At 38.0% G+C, this 13,914-nt stretch overlaps 1 protein-coding gene across 5 annotated transcripts in view; it reads right to left on the bottom strand.

The window, feature by feature from the left end:
• Nucleotides 1-13,914, bottom strand: part of NCAPD3 (non-SMC condensin II complex subunit D3) — a 66,218-nt gene that overhangs the window by 25,630 nt on the left and 26,674 nt on the right. For all 5 annotated transcript variants that reach the window (XM_045038544.1, XM_023239309.2, XM_023239310.2 and 2 more), the window contains 5 exons: nucleotides 13,384-13,518; nucleotides 11,861-12,081; nucleotides 4,590-4,781; nucleotides 4,170-4,267; nucleotides 3,960-4,075 (listed from right to left, as the gene is read on the bottom strand). In XM_045038544.1, coding sequence (XP_044894479.1) covers nucleotides 3,960-4,075; nucleotides 4,170-4,267; nucleotides 4,590-4,781; nucleotides 11,861-12,081; nucleotides 13,384-13,518 — 762 coding nt within the window. The remainder of the gene's footprint in view (nucleotides 1-3,959; nucleotides 4,076-4,169; nucleotides 4,268-4,589; nucleotides 4,782-11,860; nucleotides 12,082-13,383; nucleotides 13,519-13,914) is intronic.

Genomic DNA, 13,914 nt, shown 5'->3' on the forward strand with positions numbered 1-13,914 from the left:
ACTTCTATGCTAAGCAAGGGACCTCAATCACATTCTACAACTCTGACTACATTTCCAGTAGGAGGCCAGTCCAAAATACCCAGGTTGAACTAAGTGGCTCCAACCCAAGACTTCCATATTACCCTATGTTCACTTCTCTTTTAGGAATGATTATATTATTCCTAATAATTATATTACATATTATGTTGAAATCACCTGTTTCCATGTGTGTCTGCCCTATTATGCTGTGGGTGACTTAGGAAGACACTGTTTTATTTATTTTATTTTAGAGAAAGAACACGAGCAGGGGAGAGGGGTAGAGTGTGGGGAGAGAATCTCAAGCAGGTTCCACACTGAGGAGCTGGGGCCCAGCAGCACTACCGCAAAACAGTGTTCAATGTTTACCATTGCAGGAAACTTTCACTATGATCCAAATGTTTTTCAGTCTGACTTGGCCTAAAATGTTTCAAAATGATTGTCTTTATTACTTTTTAAAGAATTATTGCACTTAAGATTTTAATAGGTTGCACAGCCAGGGCAAGAGAGCTTCTGAAATCCATATGCTCTACCCTGGCAAGAAGACAAAGGTTAACTTATGTGAGGCCTCAAGCCTAGAACTGGGCTGGGTGGTTGGACTAGAAACTTTTGGAATAACAGAATCTGGAAGAGAACTGTAATGGTCATCTAATTCTGGGATTCTCTCCACACGGGATTCATATCAAGTTGTTCAGTTTTTCTGTGAACACCTCCAATGACCCAGGACATGTTTTGAGGCAAATCCCTCCTTTGTAGGCAGACCTCTGTATGGCTTTTCTGTGGTTGGCCAAAATTTGTCTCCTTGCAATTCCCAGTCATTGGTCCAAATCAGTTCTCTGTGATGCCAAATAAATTTAATTCTTCTTTCATTTTATGGTCCTTCCTGTATTTCAACTTAGCTAGGCAGCCTATCCCACATAGTTGTTCCCTTCTTGCTAAACACCCAGGACCTTTGGCTGTTCCTTATACAACCTGCTTTTAATCACCTCATCAAATTGCTCTCCCATCAATATATTCAATTTTATCAACATTTCTCTATAGAGTTGCCACTGGAGTTAAATTAGAACATGCTGACTTAGGGGCACCTGGGTGGCTTAGTCAGTTAAGTATCTGACCCTTTTTTGGCTCAGGTTAAGATCTCACAGTTCATGAGACTGAGCCCCATGTCAGGCTCCTCACTCACAGTGTGGGGCTTGCTTGGGATTCTCTGTCTCCCTCTCTCTGCCCCTCCACCACTTGAGTGTGCATGCTCTCTCTTTGTCTCAAAATAAATAAACTTTTTTTTTTTTAAAGAGCATATGACTTAGATTTTACCAGTATAAAGAGGACCATCACCCCTCTTACTGTAGACACTATTTCCATTAATACAGTCCAAGATCTCATAGATTTTGTTCAATAGCCACAAAACACTATTTTTTTAAGTTTATTTATTTACTTTGAGAGAGAGAGAGAGAGAAAGCAGGGGAGGGGCAGAGAGAAGGAGAGACAGAATCTCATATAGGCTCTTTGCTGTCAGTGAGGAGTGTGACATGGGGCTCGATCCCATGAACTGTGAGATCATGACCTGAGCTGAAATCAAGAGCCAGATGCTTAACTGATGGAGTCATCTAGGTGCCCCAGTCACAAAACACTATTAACTGGTACCAAGCTTATAGCAACAATGCCTCCAAACCTATGTCTTTTCATATACAGTGCTGTTGAGCTAGATCCTGATCATCTGTTCTTTGGGCAATTGTTTTTTGCAGTAAAATATAGAATGTTCATTTATAGAGAAAAGAAAATGAGAAGTATGTTTAGGGGAAACAACCAGGTCACACAGATTTAAAATATCCTAAGGTTCTGTGGGCGCCTGGGTGTCTCAGTCAGTTGAGCATCCCATTTGGGCTCAGGTCATGATCTCGTGGTTCGTGGATTCGAGTCACGCATCAGGCTTTGGGTTGACATCTTAGAGCCTGGAGGCTGCTTTGGATTCTGGGTCTCCCTCTTTCTCTACCCCTCTTTCACTCGTGCTCTGTCTCTCAAAAATAAGTAAACGTTAAAAAGGTGTTTAAAAAAATAAAATATCTTAAGATTCTGGAAAATCTCAGGGCCTTAGTCCAGTGTCTACTACCAAGGGAAGTGGTACTGCCAAAGCTACAATTGTGGCCTTTTTTCTAACATAGTAATAATCTTTCTCCAGTTCTCAATTTTTAAATTTTTTAAATGTTTATTTATTTTTGAGAGAGAGAGAAAGACAGAGCACAAGTCAGGGAGGGGAAGAGAGAGGGGAAGACACAGAATCCAAAGCAGGCTCCAGGCTCTGAGCGGTCAGCAGAGCCCAACGCGGGCCTTGAACTCACAAACCTTGAGGTCATGACCTGAGCCGGGCCTTGAACTCACAAACCTTGAGGTCATGACCTGAGCCAAAGTCGGACACCTAACCAACTGAGCCACCCAGGCACCCCTCTAGTTCTCAATTTTTAAATGTTAAGATAACTCTGTCTTCCTCACAGACTCTAACAATGATGTAACTAACGACTATGGCCCATTAGTGAGTAAGCCAGTGGCTTCTGGCCCTGACTCCCTCCAAGTACTATAGATCACTCTTCCTCTAGCCAGTGCTGGTGAAGAAAAGACTGGGAAGACAATCAGAGGCCTTAGTTCTAGGCATGGCTCTGCCATTAATCAGATGTGTGCCACTGAGAAATGCGGGATGACTGTTTCATAATCTGCCATATAAATTTCTCCCCAGTTTTCCTATATCATTCTTTCTTTGTGACCACCTTTTTGCTTTGTTTTGACCTGTTTTCTGCTATTCAAATATGCTCCCTACTTAGGTAATGCTCCTTATTTAAAAGTTTTTCTTGGATCAAGAGATAAACGGCTAGAAAAATCAAACAAAACAAGCATCCCTTTCATCAGATGAGCCAAAAGGTACATGCCAGGAAAACACCAGACACCATTTACATGGAAAGAGCTGGGCATTTTTAGGTAAGTACATTTTAACCTGTTTTAAGTCCTAAGCAAAAAAAAGTTATAATATACTTTCTTATTATATCTGTTCCTACAAATAGAAGATGTAACTTATCAAGGAAGGACTCTCTTTAAGGAACTTATATAAGAAAAGGAAGCAAAGGAATGTAGCTGGGTAGCTCAGATGAAGCAAAGGTATTTTTATTCTGGGAAACTTAAATATATTCCAGCGATTATTTAAATTAACCTTTGACTTCTAAAATCATCATTTATCACCCGAGCCCTAAAATTTTTCATTATGATTAGCTTTGTCTAGGAGTATATTTCATGATAAAAATAGAATACATGGCAGTAAAATAATTTATTATTAAAACTGATATGGATACCTTTTTAGGGAGTCAAAGTAATGCTCTGTCTCACACAAAACCCTGGTTTGGATTTGTATGTATGCATCTGTAGAGAACATCAGTTGTAGGCTCCGATAAAGCAAGAGGTGTTAGAGTAACTTAGCCTTCTAGTAACAGGACAGGTGTTTTCCAGGAGAATGACCTATCAAATGATCAGAAATCTTCTGATCTGGAGGGAACGCCCTGCCTAGGTGGAGAATCATTGGTTAAGCTTCTTGGATAAGGTAGAAGTGAAGGAGGAGGAGATACAAAGCTATTGTAAGCATCCAGGCTACAACTTGTTAAAAAATAGCTGTGCAGTTTTCATTAGAAAATATATGCCCAGAAGGCATGCCTTCCTAGAAGGCACTTGTACCCAGAACCAAGGTGGTGACTTCCTGAGGGAACCGTGTGTCATGAGTAGCCAAGATCTTCTCAGAGAATGTCAACTGCTTGTCACATAAATGTTTCCTTGTAGTATCAGCTGCTGGGGACTACCCATTTCTTATAGGTTCTCCACCGAGAACACTCCTCAAACTTCACAACAGAGTAACATGTCCAAGTACAGATAAACAACAAACATATCCAGGAGAATTTCTAGTGTACCTGTTCCTCCATTGGTGTCTCTGCAGATGCTCTACAGAGTCTTTGCAAAGTATCAACAGCTGAGCTGATCAACTCTAGAGACCACTGGAATCCATTCAGCTTACACTTGACCACATCTAAAAAGAAATTAAAACCCTCAAAATTTAACTGCTTAAAATATATTTAAAGTGAGAGGCAAAGCTTTTTCAAGATTCCCCAATACACACTCACCAGTCACCTTGTCCCGCGTGCTCTTAGGAAGATGCTTTGCGATATGCCCAATAACACATAAAATATGTCCTAAGGTGTTTGGATTGGGATTCTGTTGACTAGGAAAAGGGCATAAGGAATATCAACATACAAAACAACACTGCCACCAACAAAATACTCTCTGGATTGTTAACACTGGAGGAATGTAAGGAAGCATGGTTTAGAAGTCAAGTTGTAGGAGCATTAAGGCACTTAATTTACTTGGACAAAGGGTAAAACTGAAAGCTTAAAACTGATTCTTATTTTTCATGTTTGTTTTTATGCCAGAATTTAAAGACCTGCGTATACAAACAGTTAGGAAACGCCCACTTCCTTAAGGCATGAGCTTTGTTTCCAAGAATCTTTAGTGTCTATCAACAACTATATTACAAGCATGCAAACCTGCTGATTTTCTCCCAGGACTCTATTATTTTGGTATAGTCCAGCTTGGGTGATGAGCAAGCAATCTTGGAAAGCAGCATCCAGGCTGGTGCAGAATGTTCTGTGCCAGTGTAGGATATCACATTGTTTATAAAACTGGATGAGAATTTCTCTTTCTTGGACCAGATATGAAAAGCCTTATTTAAATAGCGGCTGGAAAAAAGATGGGAAAGCAGAATTGTAACTGTAAATATACAAAACTGTTCAGAACAGCCCTCAGTGAAAGGTTATCAACTTCTGCTGCTCCAGGACTCCCCTGGCACATGGAAGTCAATGCAGAGGTTCCTGGCTAGTGACATATTTGATAACAAATCAGGTATCTTTAAAATTTTTATTACACAGAATAAGATACATTTATTTCTCCCCTTCTAAAGTATTTCTTTTTAAAGCAAAGAATAAAATTTCGTAATTCACTTGAGACCCTTCTTATCCTCATTCCCTCCCAAATTTCTATACAAACATTAAGGGATAGGTTACCAATAACAAATACATCCACAGTTTATAGGGTTTTAGTGACAAAAAAAAAATGTAGACACTGTTGTTTTTTGAATGGAAGGAATGGATAGAAATGGCACCCTAGCATTTAAATATGGTGATATTAAACAAGCTAAACTTTGCCATGACCCACCAATACCATTCAGAAATACATATTTCAAACACTTTAAAAGTAAAACAAAAAAAAATACTTCTGGTATATTAAAGTGCTTGTGTTATGTCACTTGTTGTTTTAAGTAATTTATTTGACTTCCTCCCACAGCACTGGATGAGAAAACATTACCCATGGCACAAATGCAGTGTTATATATCTAAGTAAAGTGAAAAATACACTTCTTCCCACAATTAATTTTCCTTAGACTGCTAGGAACACACATGTGATCACACATGCGCGCGCACACACGCTCACACACACCCCAAGACTTTCTCATTAAATGAAAAAAAGAAAAAAAGGAATTCTAAAAGCATCAGAAGGCAACTGTAACAAAATAAACACATCTATATACAATAAGCATGCCCATATAAATTGTTTTAATAAATTATCTATTGTTAAAAAATCTGTCTATAAACATCTAGAGTTTTACTGCAGGTAACTCATATATGATTATGGTCCAAAAACAACACATGGAATCAGTAAATATTTTAAAATTTATTAAAAAGAATCACACAAAATATTAAGTAATGTTTACTATAAGACATGAATAGAATGGGGAAAAATTCTCTGAACTTCCAGTTGAAACCTCAAATTTGGCTCTTAGGACAACTCACACCCTTCCACATGAGTTGAACAGTTTCCAAAGCCTCCCTCATTTAGCTTACCCCTCAATTAGCCCCATTGTTGATCATAAGCCACTCCCTACCAAGTCAGAATGTTTTCAATAGAGAGCAACCTGTGTCTTTTGTACAGCACCACTGACCTCTATCCTAGTATCAAAATCAATCCACTATCTTTAGTCTCCATTTTCCATCACCTCTACTAGACATTATTGACCATTCTCTCTGCCCTTGTACTCTGGTCTACTTATTGGATCTCTGTTCTTTTCCCTTCACTAATTCCTTTTTTCAAATCATTCTTATGGCTGATTTTGAAAAGTTCTATTCTTAGTCCTCTTCTCTTATCTACAACTGAACGCTGGGTGATCTCATCCATTACCAAAAGCTCTCCACTCAGACATGTCAAAGCATTGCAAGCACACATTTAAATTGGGCTCCATCTCCTGCCTCTGCTTTCCATACCTCAGTCAACAGTAATCCCATTGACCAGTTATTTTGGATAACCTCATGGAGCCTTCAGGCCTCTAAACCTTTGCATTGTTATTTTCTGTCTGGAAACTCTATTATGGCTGCCTGGTTAATTTCTATTTATTCTACTTCTGGGAATAATTCACCTCTTGCCACCATTAATAGCTAAAACAAGGAAAAAGATTAACAAACAAAAACAAAGACAAAAAACTACCAAACTGCTCTATGTCCTCCCTCTTTCCTCCTAAAAGTCTACCAAAACTGTGAATTTATTTTGTCTCTTTCCACTAGACTGTGAGCAACCTGAGTAGAGGAAGTACACTGATCTCTTTCAACCCTCAAATCAAACCTTTACCACCTCTGTACTTCCCCTTGTTAAACATTTTTAAATATACCCCATTCTCTTCATGCCCACTGCCTTATCCTTGATGCAGGCCCTCATCACCTTTAACTTAAATCACTTCAGTGGTAGCCTGTTTTCTTAGATTCTAGTCAGCTCCTGGTCACCCAACATAAGCACCTTTGCTACCCTTCCTGTGAAACTGAATAGAGGAAACCTCATTGGCAGTGGAGCTGGGAGGCCAGCATGGTGAGCTCTCATGCCTACCACTGGTCATCAACTGCAAACCCAACAGGAAGGGATAGGACTCCCATACCCAAGAGGAACAAACAAGCTGCCCTTTACTACTCCAGCAAGAGGAAGGATTTCTTCTTGCCCAGCAACAGCCCAGCCAATCAGAGTCTGTCACAACTCTGCCATTGAGAAACCATCGCCACCTTGAACTCTCACTTTCTTTCAATGGACTTTTCTTCAAAGCAGCCCCTCCCAACTTTCTCTTTTTTAAGAAGAACAGTTCTTTCCTTTGATTTCCAGATTTTCTTGTGGTTTGTCACAGTGTGCTTGTTTCCAATTGCAATTCTGTGCTACTTCCATATAAACCCATTTTGCTGGTAAAATAACTGGGTGTTTTATTTTGAAGATTAACACTTCCTAAAACATAAAACCCTGTATCACCCATCCACTTCATATTCACCAGCAGCCTCCCCCTGCCCACTCTGTTTTCTCTAAAGTCAAACTTCTCAGAATGCTATGTTACAACTCTGCAGTATCTGGGCTCTGCTTAACTTCTCCAGTTTCATTTTATATCCAGGCAGCCCCATTTCCCCAGCAGTGAAATCCTCTGGCTCCTGAACAGTGCACACTGTTTATGCTTCTATGGCTTTGCACCAGCTGTTTCTTTTACATGGACATACCCTTTTGCCCCCTTATGAAACTTCAAGATTCAAATTCAAAATTCATCTGTTCTGTGAAGTCTCTTTTCCTGAACATTCGCTGATGTTTCTAGTTACTTTCTGTTTATCAAAGAACAAGTCACAAATTTTGTTTACAAATGTTTATAGAACTCTATTCTGCTAGCCCTCATATTTCTTAATACTCTTTTTTGAAAAATTCATTCCCAAGTTCAGTGGCTCTCATACTTTTTCATTTATGGGTGCTTTTTTTTTCTTTTTCTGGGCACTTTTGAACTCAAAGCCTACAGACCACCTTGAAGAGCTTTGGTTTTGTGGGCCATCATATCTATCAATATTTGTTGTGCCAAAATTAAAACTGAGAAATTTAAAAATATTTATCTATTAATCTAAAAATAATAATAAGCCAATTACATGTTAACATAGATGCACTGCTTTACAAAAAAAAGTTAACAATCTTTCTCAAAACAAAATAAACTTGGTGAAAAGAGTGTCATTGCTCTATACTTTCGTAAATCTATTTAAAGTCTGGCTTAAATAGAAGACAGGTGGATTACTGTAACGGCTTCTGCATTCAATTTGCTTCAATATCATCATACGGTTCTGGAAAACTGTACTGTACTTCTGTGAAAGAATAAAAGTGAAAAATGGCATATATCACCTTAATATTATGATCAAAACAGTCTGAGCTCATGAATCCATCCATTACACTTTGAGAATTTGTACCATAGCTCATTTTCTATAATGGCTATTCCAAAACTTCTTTACACTTAAGACCCTAATTCTATACTCTCCTTCCTAACTTTGGGCAAATATTTTTTTTTTCCTTGTGTTAAAACAGATAATAGAGTTTTTACCATTTTAACCATTTTCAGGTGTACAGTTCAGTGGTGTTAAGCACATTCACACTGTTGTGCAATTATCCATCTCCAGAACTCTGTTATCACCTCATACTGAAACTCTGTACCCATTTAACAGTAACTCCCCATTGCCTTCTCCAAAGCCCCTGATAAGCACCTTTCTACTTTTTGTCTATTCTATTTTGACTATTCTATATATCTCAAATAAGTGGAATCATCATTAATTGTCCTTTTGTATTAGGCCCATTTCACTCAGCATGTTTTAAAGGTTCATCCATAGTGTAGCATGCATCAGCATTGTTACTTTTTTAGGCTGAAAAATATCCTGTTGTATGCATATACCACATTTTGTTTGTCCTTTCACTCATCCATGGACAGCTGGGGTATTTCCACCTTTCTGGCTACTGTGTACAATGCTCTGACACTGCTGTACTGAGTAAATATTCTATTACTGTACTGAGAAGAGAAGGCGAGGAAGCTCTAGCGTTCATATGATTTCCTCCTTTGTACTTTTCTTCTTGTATTTTTTTTTTCAATGTTTATTTTTGAGAGAGGGACAGAGTGCAAGCGGGGGAGGGGCAGAGAGAGGGACACAGAATCTGAAGCAGGCTCCAGGCTCCTAGCTGTCACCTCAGAGCCCGATATGGGGCTCTGACTCACAAACTGTGGGATCACGACCTGAGCTAAGTCAGACACTCAACTGACTGAGCCACCCAGGTGCTCCCCTTCCTGTATTTTTTTGTTTCCTTTTATTTCTGAAGTTTTCTCCTTCTACCTTATAAAGTGAGTCCTTTCATATAATATTGTTCTTTTTCAGAAACTCCACTAAGTATTCCTTTCATTCATCCTCAGTATTTTCTATCTCCCCCTTTCCTTCTGACTTCAAATATATATAAGCACATTCCCTTATGTGAAAATAAAAAACAAGGCCTGTGAAGGAAACTATGGCACATCTTAATTGCAGGTAAGCTAAAGACCTAAACATAAAAGGAAGAAAGAAAAAAACAAACAAACTTCTAGATTATATGGGAGAATATATGACCCTGAGGTAGGAAAAGAACTTCTCTAAAAAATATATTAACCATAAGGAAAACCACTGGCAAAATGAACTCATCAAAAGATACCATCAGGAGAGTAAAAAGGCAAATCATGAGGTAGAAAAGGACATTTGCAATACATATAACAATGGCTTGTCTACAGAATATATAGTGAACACTTTCAGATAAACAAGCAAAAGAGTGACAGTCTAAAAGGAAGGCCAATGGGGCACCTGGGTGGCTCAGTCAGTTAAGCGTCTGACTTCAGCTCAGGTCGTGATCTCACAGTCCGTGAGTTCGAGCCCCATGTCAGGCTCTGTGCTGCCAGCTCAGAGCCTGAAGCCTGCTTCGGATTCTGTGTCTCCCTCTCTCTCTGCCCCTCCCCTGCTCATGCTCTGTCTCAAAAATAAATAAAAACATTAAAAAAATAAAAATAAAAAAATAAAAGGAAGGCTAGAGACCTGAGTAGGTAATTCATAAATGTGAACATTATAAATCCCACACCTACTAGAATGCAATGTAAATTGGTATGACCCCTCTGGAAAACTTTCTCGCAGTATCCATTAGAGGTGCCTAAAAATGTACTTAACAACACTGTTCCTGGGTATATACCCAACAGAAATGCATGTACCTGTGTATCAACAGATGTGTACAGGAATATCCATAGCAGCATTATATATAATATTTTAAAAATTGAAACAACTCAATTATCTATCAACAGAACAGATAATTATGTTTTATTCATAAAATCATACACACACACACACAACTGCAATGAAAGTGAATATGCTATAGCTACACACGATAACGTGAATGAGCCTTCTATTGCTTTGAGTATTAGGAGTCAGATACACAAAGAATATATACCACATAATTCCATTTATATAAAGTCGTAGAACAGAGGAAACTAATCACAGCAGTGGTTACCTTTGACAAGGGAAGGACAGTGATGGGAAGGAGTGTGAGGGTATTACTTGGGCTTAGCAATGTTCTATTTCTTGACCTGGGAGGTAGTTACATGGGTATATTTTCTTTTTTATACTTACTGACCTATGTACTGACCTACTATACTTTTCTATGCATGTTATATTCCAGTATAAAAGTTTTATAAAAATAAAAATAAATGAAATAAACCTCCCAACAGCATCTCATGAGCTATATATATAGCAGGCCTCTCCTGCTTTTTTGTGAAGAATGGCTACTACTTTTTATGCTGAATTTTAATATGTTGGGGTTGCTTACTGAGATGTCCCTAAGAAAATCAAAAAAGTAAGTGATTCTATTGCTAGCTAAATTCTCCTCTCTTCTAAGAATTTCAGCCAAGCATATAGCTGGTACTGAGAAAATATTTAATGAATGAATATGCTTTCAGTCATAGTGTTTTAATACAAAAAGGGACCTGAAGAGATCATGTAATCCAACTGGCTGCTCTTACAAATGGGAAAACCAACGTTCAGAGAGATTAGGTGATTTTTGCCAGGACCACAGAACAGTATTGTATGATCAAAAAAATCTATTATGTTTCTATTGTATGATAATTCCTCCATAACTACATGTAAATAAATAGGAAAGTGTTTCCTACATGATAAAAAAAAAAAGGAAAAAAATAGTCAAACTGATTGTAAGATTACTGCAATATAGATTAAAATACACCGTTATAGGTGCTAACTCCTCATTACAGTGTTCACTGTATAGTGTACACTCTGCAAATGTTATCTAACGGGAAAGAATACTGCAGTGGTATTAAGTCAACTAATCCAATAAAATGTCAGAAGTTTAATTTCTAAGAACTAAGAAGTCATCTTTCATAAAAACTAGTATTATGGAAAGTTAATATTAATACATCATATCCATCAGTGCTTTCTGCTATATATTAAGACATCAATTAAAACTAAAATCACTCAGAGAAAAGCAAAGGAGGAGATCAAAGGCTTCACAGAAAATTGTCCTCATGAAAATGCTAGATTTGAATTGGGTCAAAAAAAAAAAAAAGACCAAAATTGAGTCTTCACATATATTAAGTAATTTGGAAAGCTGATTTTCCAAGATCAATACAGAAATATTTTTAAAAAAATGTTTATTTTTTTATTTTGAGGGAGGGTCAGAGAGCGTGCACATGTGCAAGAGGAGGAAGGGCAGACAGAGGGAGAGAATCCTAAGCAGGCTCTGCACTGTCAGCACAGAATCCTATGCAGGGCTCAATCCCATGACCATGAGATCATGACCTGAGCCAAAATTAAGAGTCATATACTAAACTCACTGAGCCACCCAGGTACCCCTAATACAGAAATTTTAATAACAACTTTTATGGCTTTCTATAAGGAAAATAAATCACACAATTAACATACCTCAGTTCCTGGTTTTCTGTACTAAGGAGAGTAAGAAGTGCCCAAGCCAGTACCTGGCTGTTGTCTCCAGTATGGAATTTATTATAATGCTTAATGTTCTGCAACAGGAGCTGGTCAAGGCATTCCAGAGCCTTTTCCTGCACAGTGCTCTCACAGTCCATCACAGCTGGAATGATCCCTGTTAGCCAGGCTTTCTGTATCTGGACACATCCAGGCTGGGCCTTAGGAATTAAACATCATGAAATCAAAAAGAAGTCTGATGCTAGCAGAAGTCTAAACATGTATCAGTGAGGCTGTGGTCAATGTTTTGAGACTTGTGTGTGGTCACACACACAAGTACAAGTAAACAAGTGAAAAAAAATCAACACTTGAAATATATATTAAAACAAAGTTCAATCTGCAGTTACTGTATATCAGTGAATACTGAAATTTTAAACTTAGACAGTCATTACTGTATTATTACAGTAAATCAGCACTTTTTGGTAATTAAATTATTTTTATTAATATTTATTTATTTTTGAGAGAGACAGAGTGAGTGAGCAAGAGCCAGGGAGGGGCAGAGAGGAAAGGAGACACAGAATCCGAAGCAGGCTCCAGGCTCTGAGCTGTTAGCACAGAGCCGGACGCAGGGCTCAAACTCATTAACGGTGAGACCATGACCCGAGCCAAAGTCAGACGCTGAACCAACTGAGCCACCCAGGTGCCCTGATAATTTAAGATCAAGAGCAAATAAAAAATATTTATCCCAAAGAGAAATTAAAATAGATGCTGACAGAGGAAGTCAAAGTATGCATTGTTTAATGCTTTCTATCACAAAATAAAGAAATAAACAGGCTTTAAAAATTCTTCAAAAGCTCATTATTTGGCAGACGCAAATTATATACTGGATTAGTGGATCTGCTATTTTGACAGTATCATCTAATAGGTCTTAATGTTCAAAAATTAATCTAGGCCTCTGGCCTAACCAAATCTATTTTACCACTCATATTTCTATGTGAGATTTAAGCTGAAGTCAAGAAAAGGCTAATCACTAGCATTCTCTAGCATGAGTCCATAATTATATTAACATGAGACATAATCATATGTAATTGAAACATACCTCTTCTCTTCCACTGTATAGTCCTTCAGTAGACCTGGTAGAATTTCCAATAGTCAATTTAATATTTTGCAAGAGGCAATTATTAGGCTGAATTATTTATCTATTTATTTATTTATTTACTTATTTATTTAGTGTGTGTGTGTGTGTGTGTGTGAGAGAGAGAGAGAGAGAGAGAGAGAGAGAAAGAGAGAAAGTTACACATGTGTGAGAAGGAGGAGGGGTGAACAGGGGGCAGTGTAGATGGAGAGGGAGAGAGAAACTTAAGCAAGCTCCACTGGGCATGGAGCCTAGACACAGGGCTCGAACTCATGACCCTGAGATCATGACCTGAGCCAAAATCAAGAATCGGGCACTTAACCAACTGAGCCCCCCAGGCACCCTGTATGCTGAATTATATTTAATGTAAAAACACACTGTCTCTCACCATGAGAAGTTCAGTAAGAGACTGTAAGGCCTGCTTTCGGACAGACACTGCAGGGTCCCGACACTGGTCCTGCAGAAGCAATAGCTCTTCTTTCATACCCAAGATGTCACAGTGTTTCAAAATACTCACTAATACCTAGAAGAAGCATATGTAACATGAATTATGTATAGAAAAAAGACTTATGTATAGAAAAAAGACACACTGTAGACAAAAATAAGACTTAAGTCTGTGGTTCTTAACATTTCTGAGTTACAGATCCATCCCTCCACCCAGTAACATCCCACCTTTTCAGAATCTGATGAAAGCTCAGGCCTCTCTCTGGAGAAAGTCTGACATACATTTATATAAACAAGTATTTACAAACCATTTTGGGGGTTACATGCACCCTATTAAAATTCATTCATGGTCCCCAGATTAAGAATCCCTATTCTAAAATGAGAAATTAAGAATATAAATATGTAATTCTTTTAAAAATTTTTGTATTAAAAAAATTTTTTTAATGTTTATTTTTGAGAGAGAGAGAGAGACAGA

The sequence above is a fragment of the Felis catus genome, chromosome D1 (genome assembly GCF_018350175.1).
Source record: "Felis catus isolate Fca126 chromosome D1, F.catus_Fca126_mat1.0, whole genome shotgun sequence".
Lineage (NCBI taxonomy): Eukaryota > Metazoa > Chordata > Mammalia > Carnivora > Felidae > Felis > Felis catus.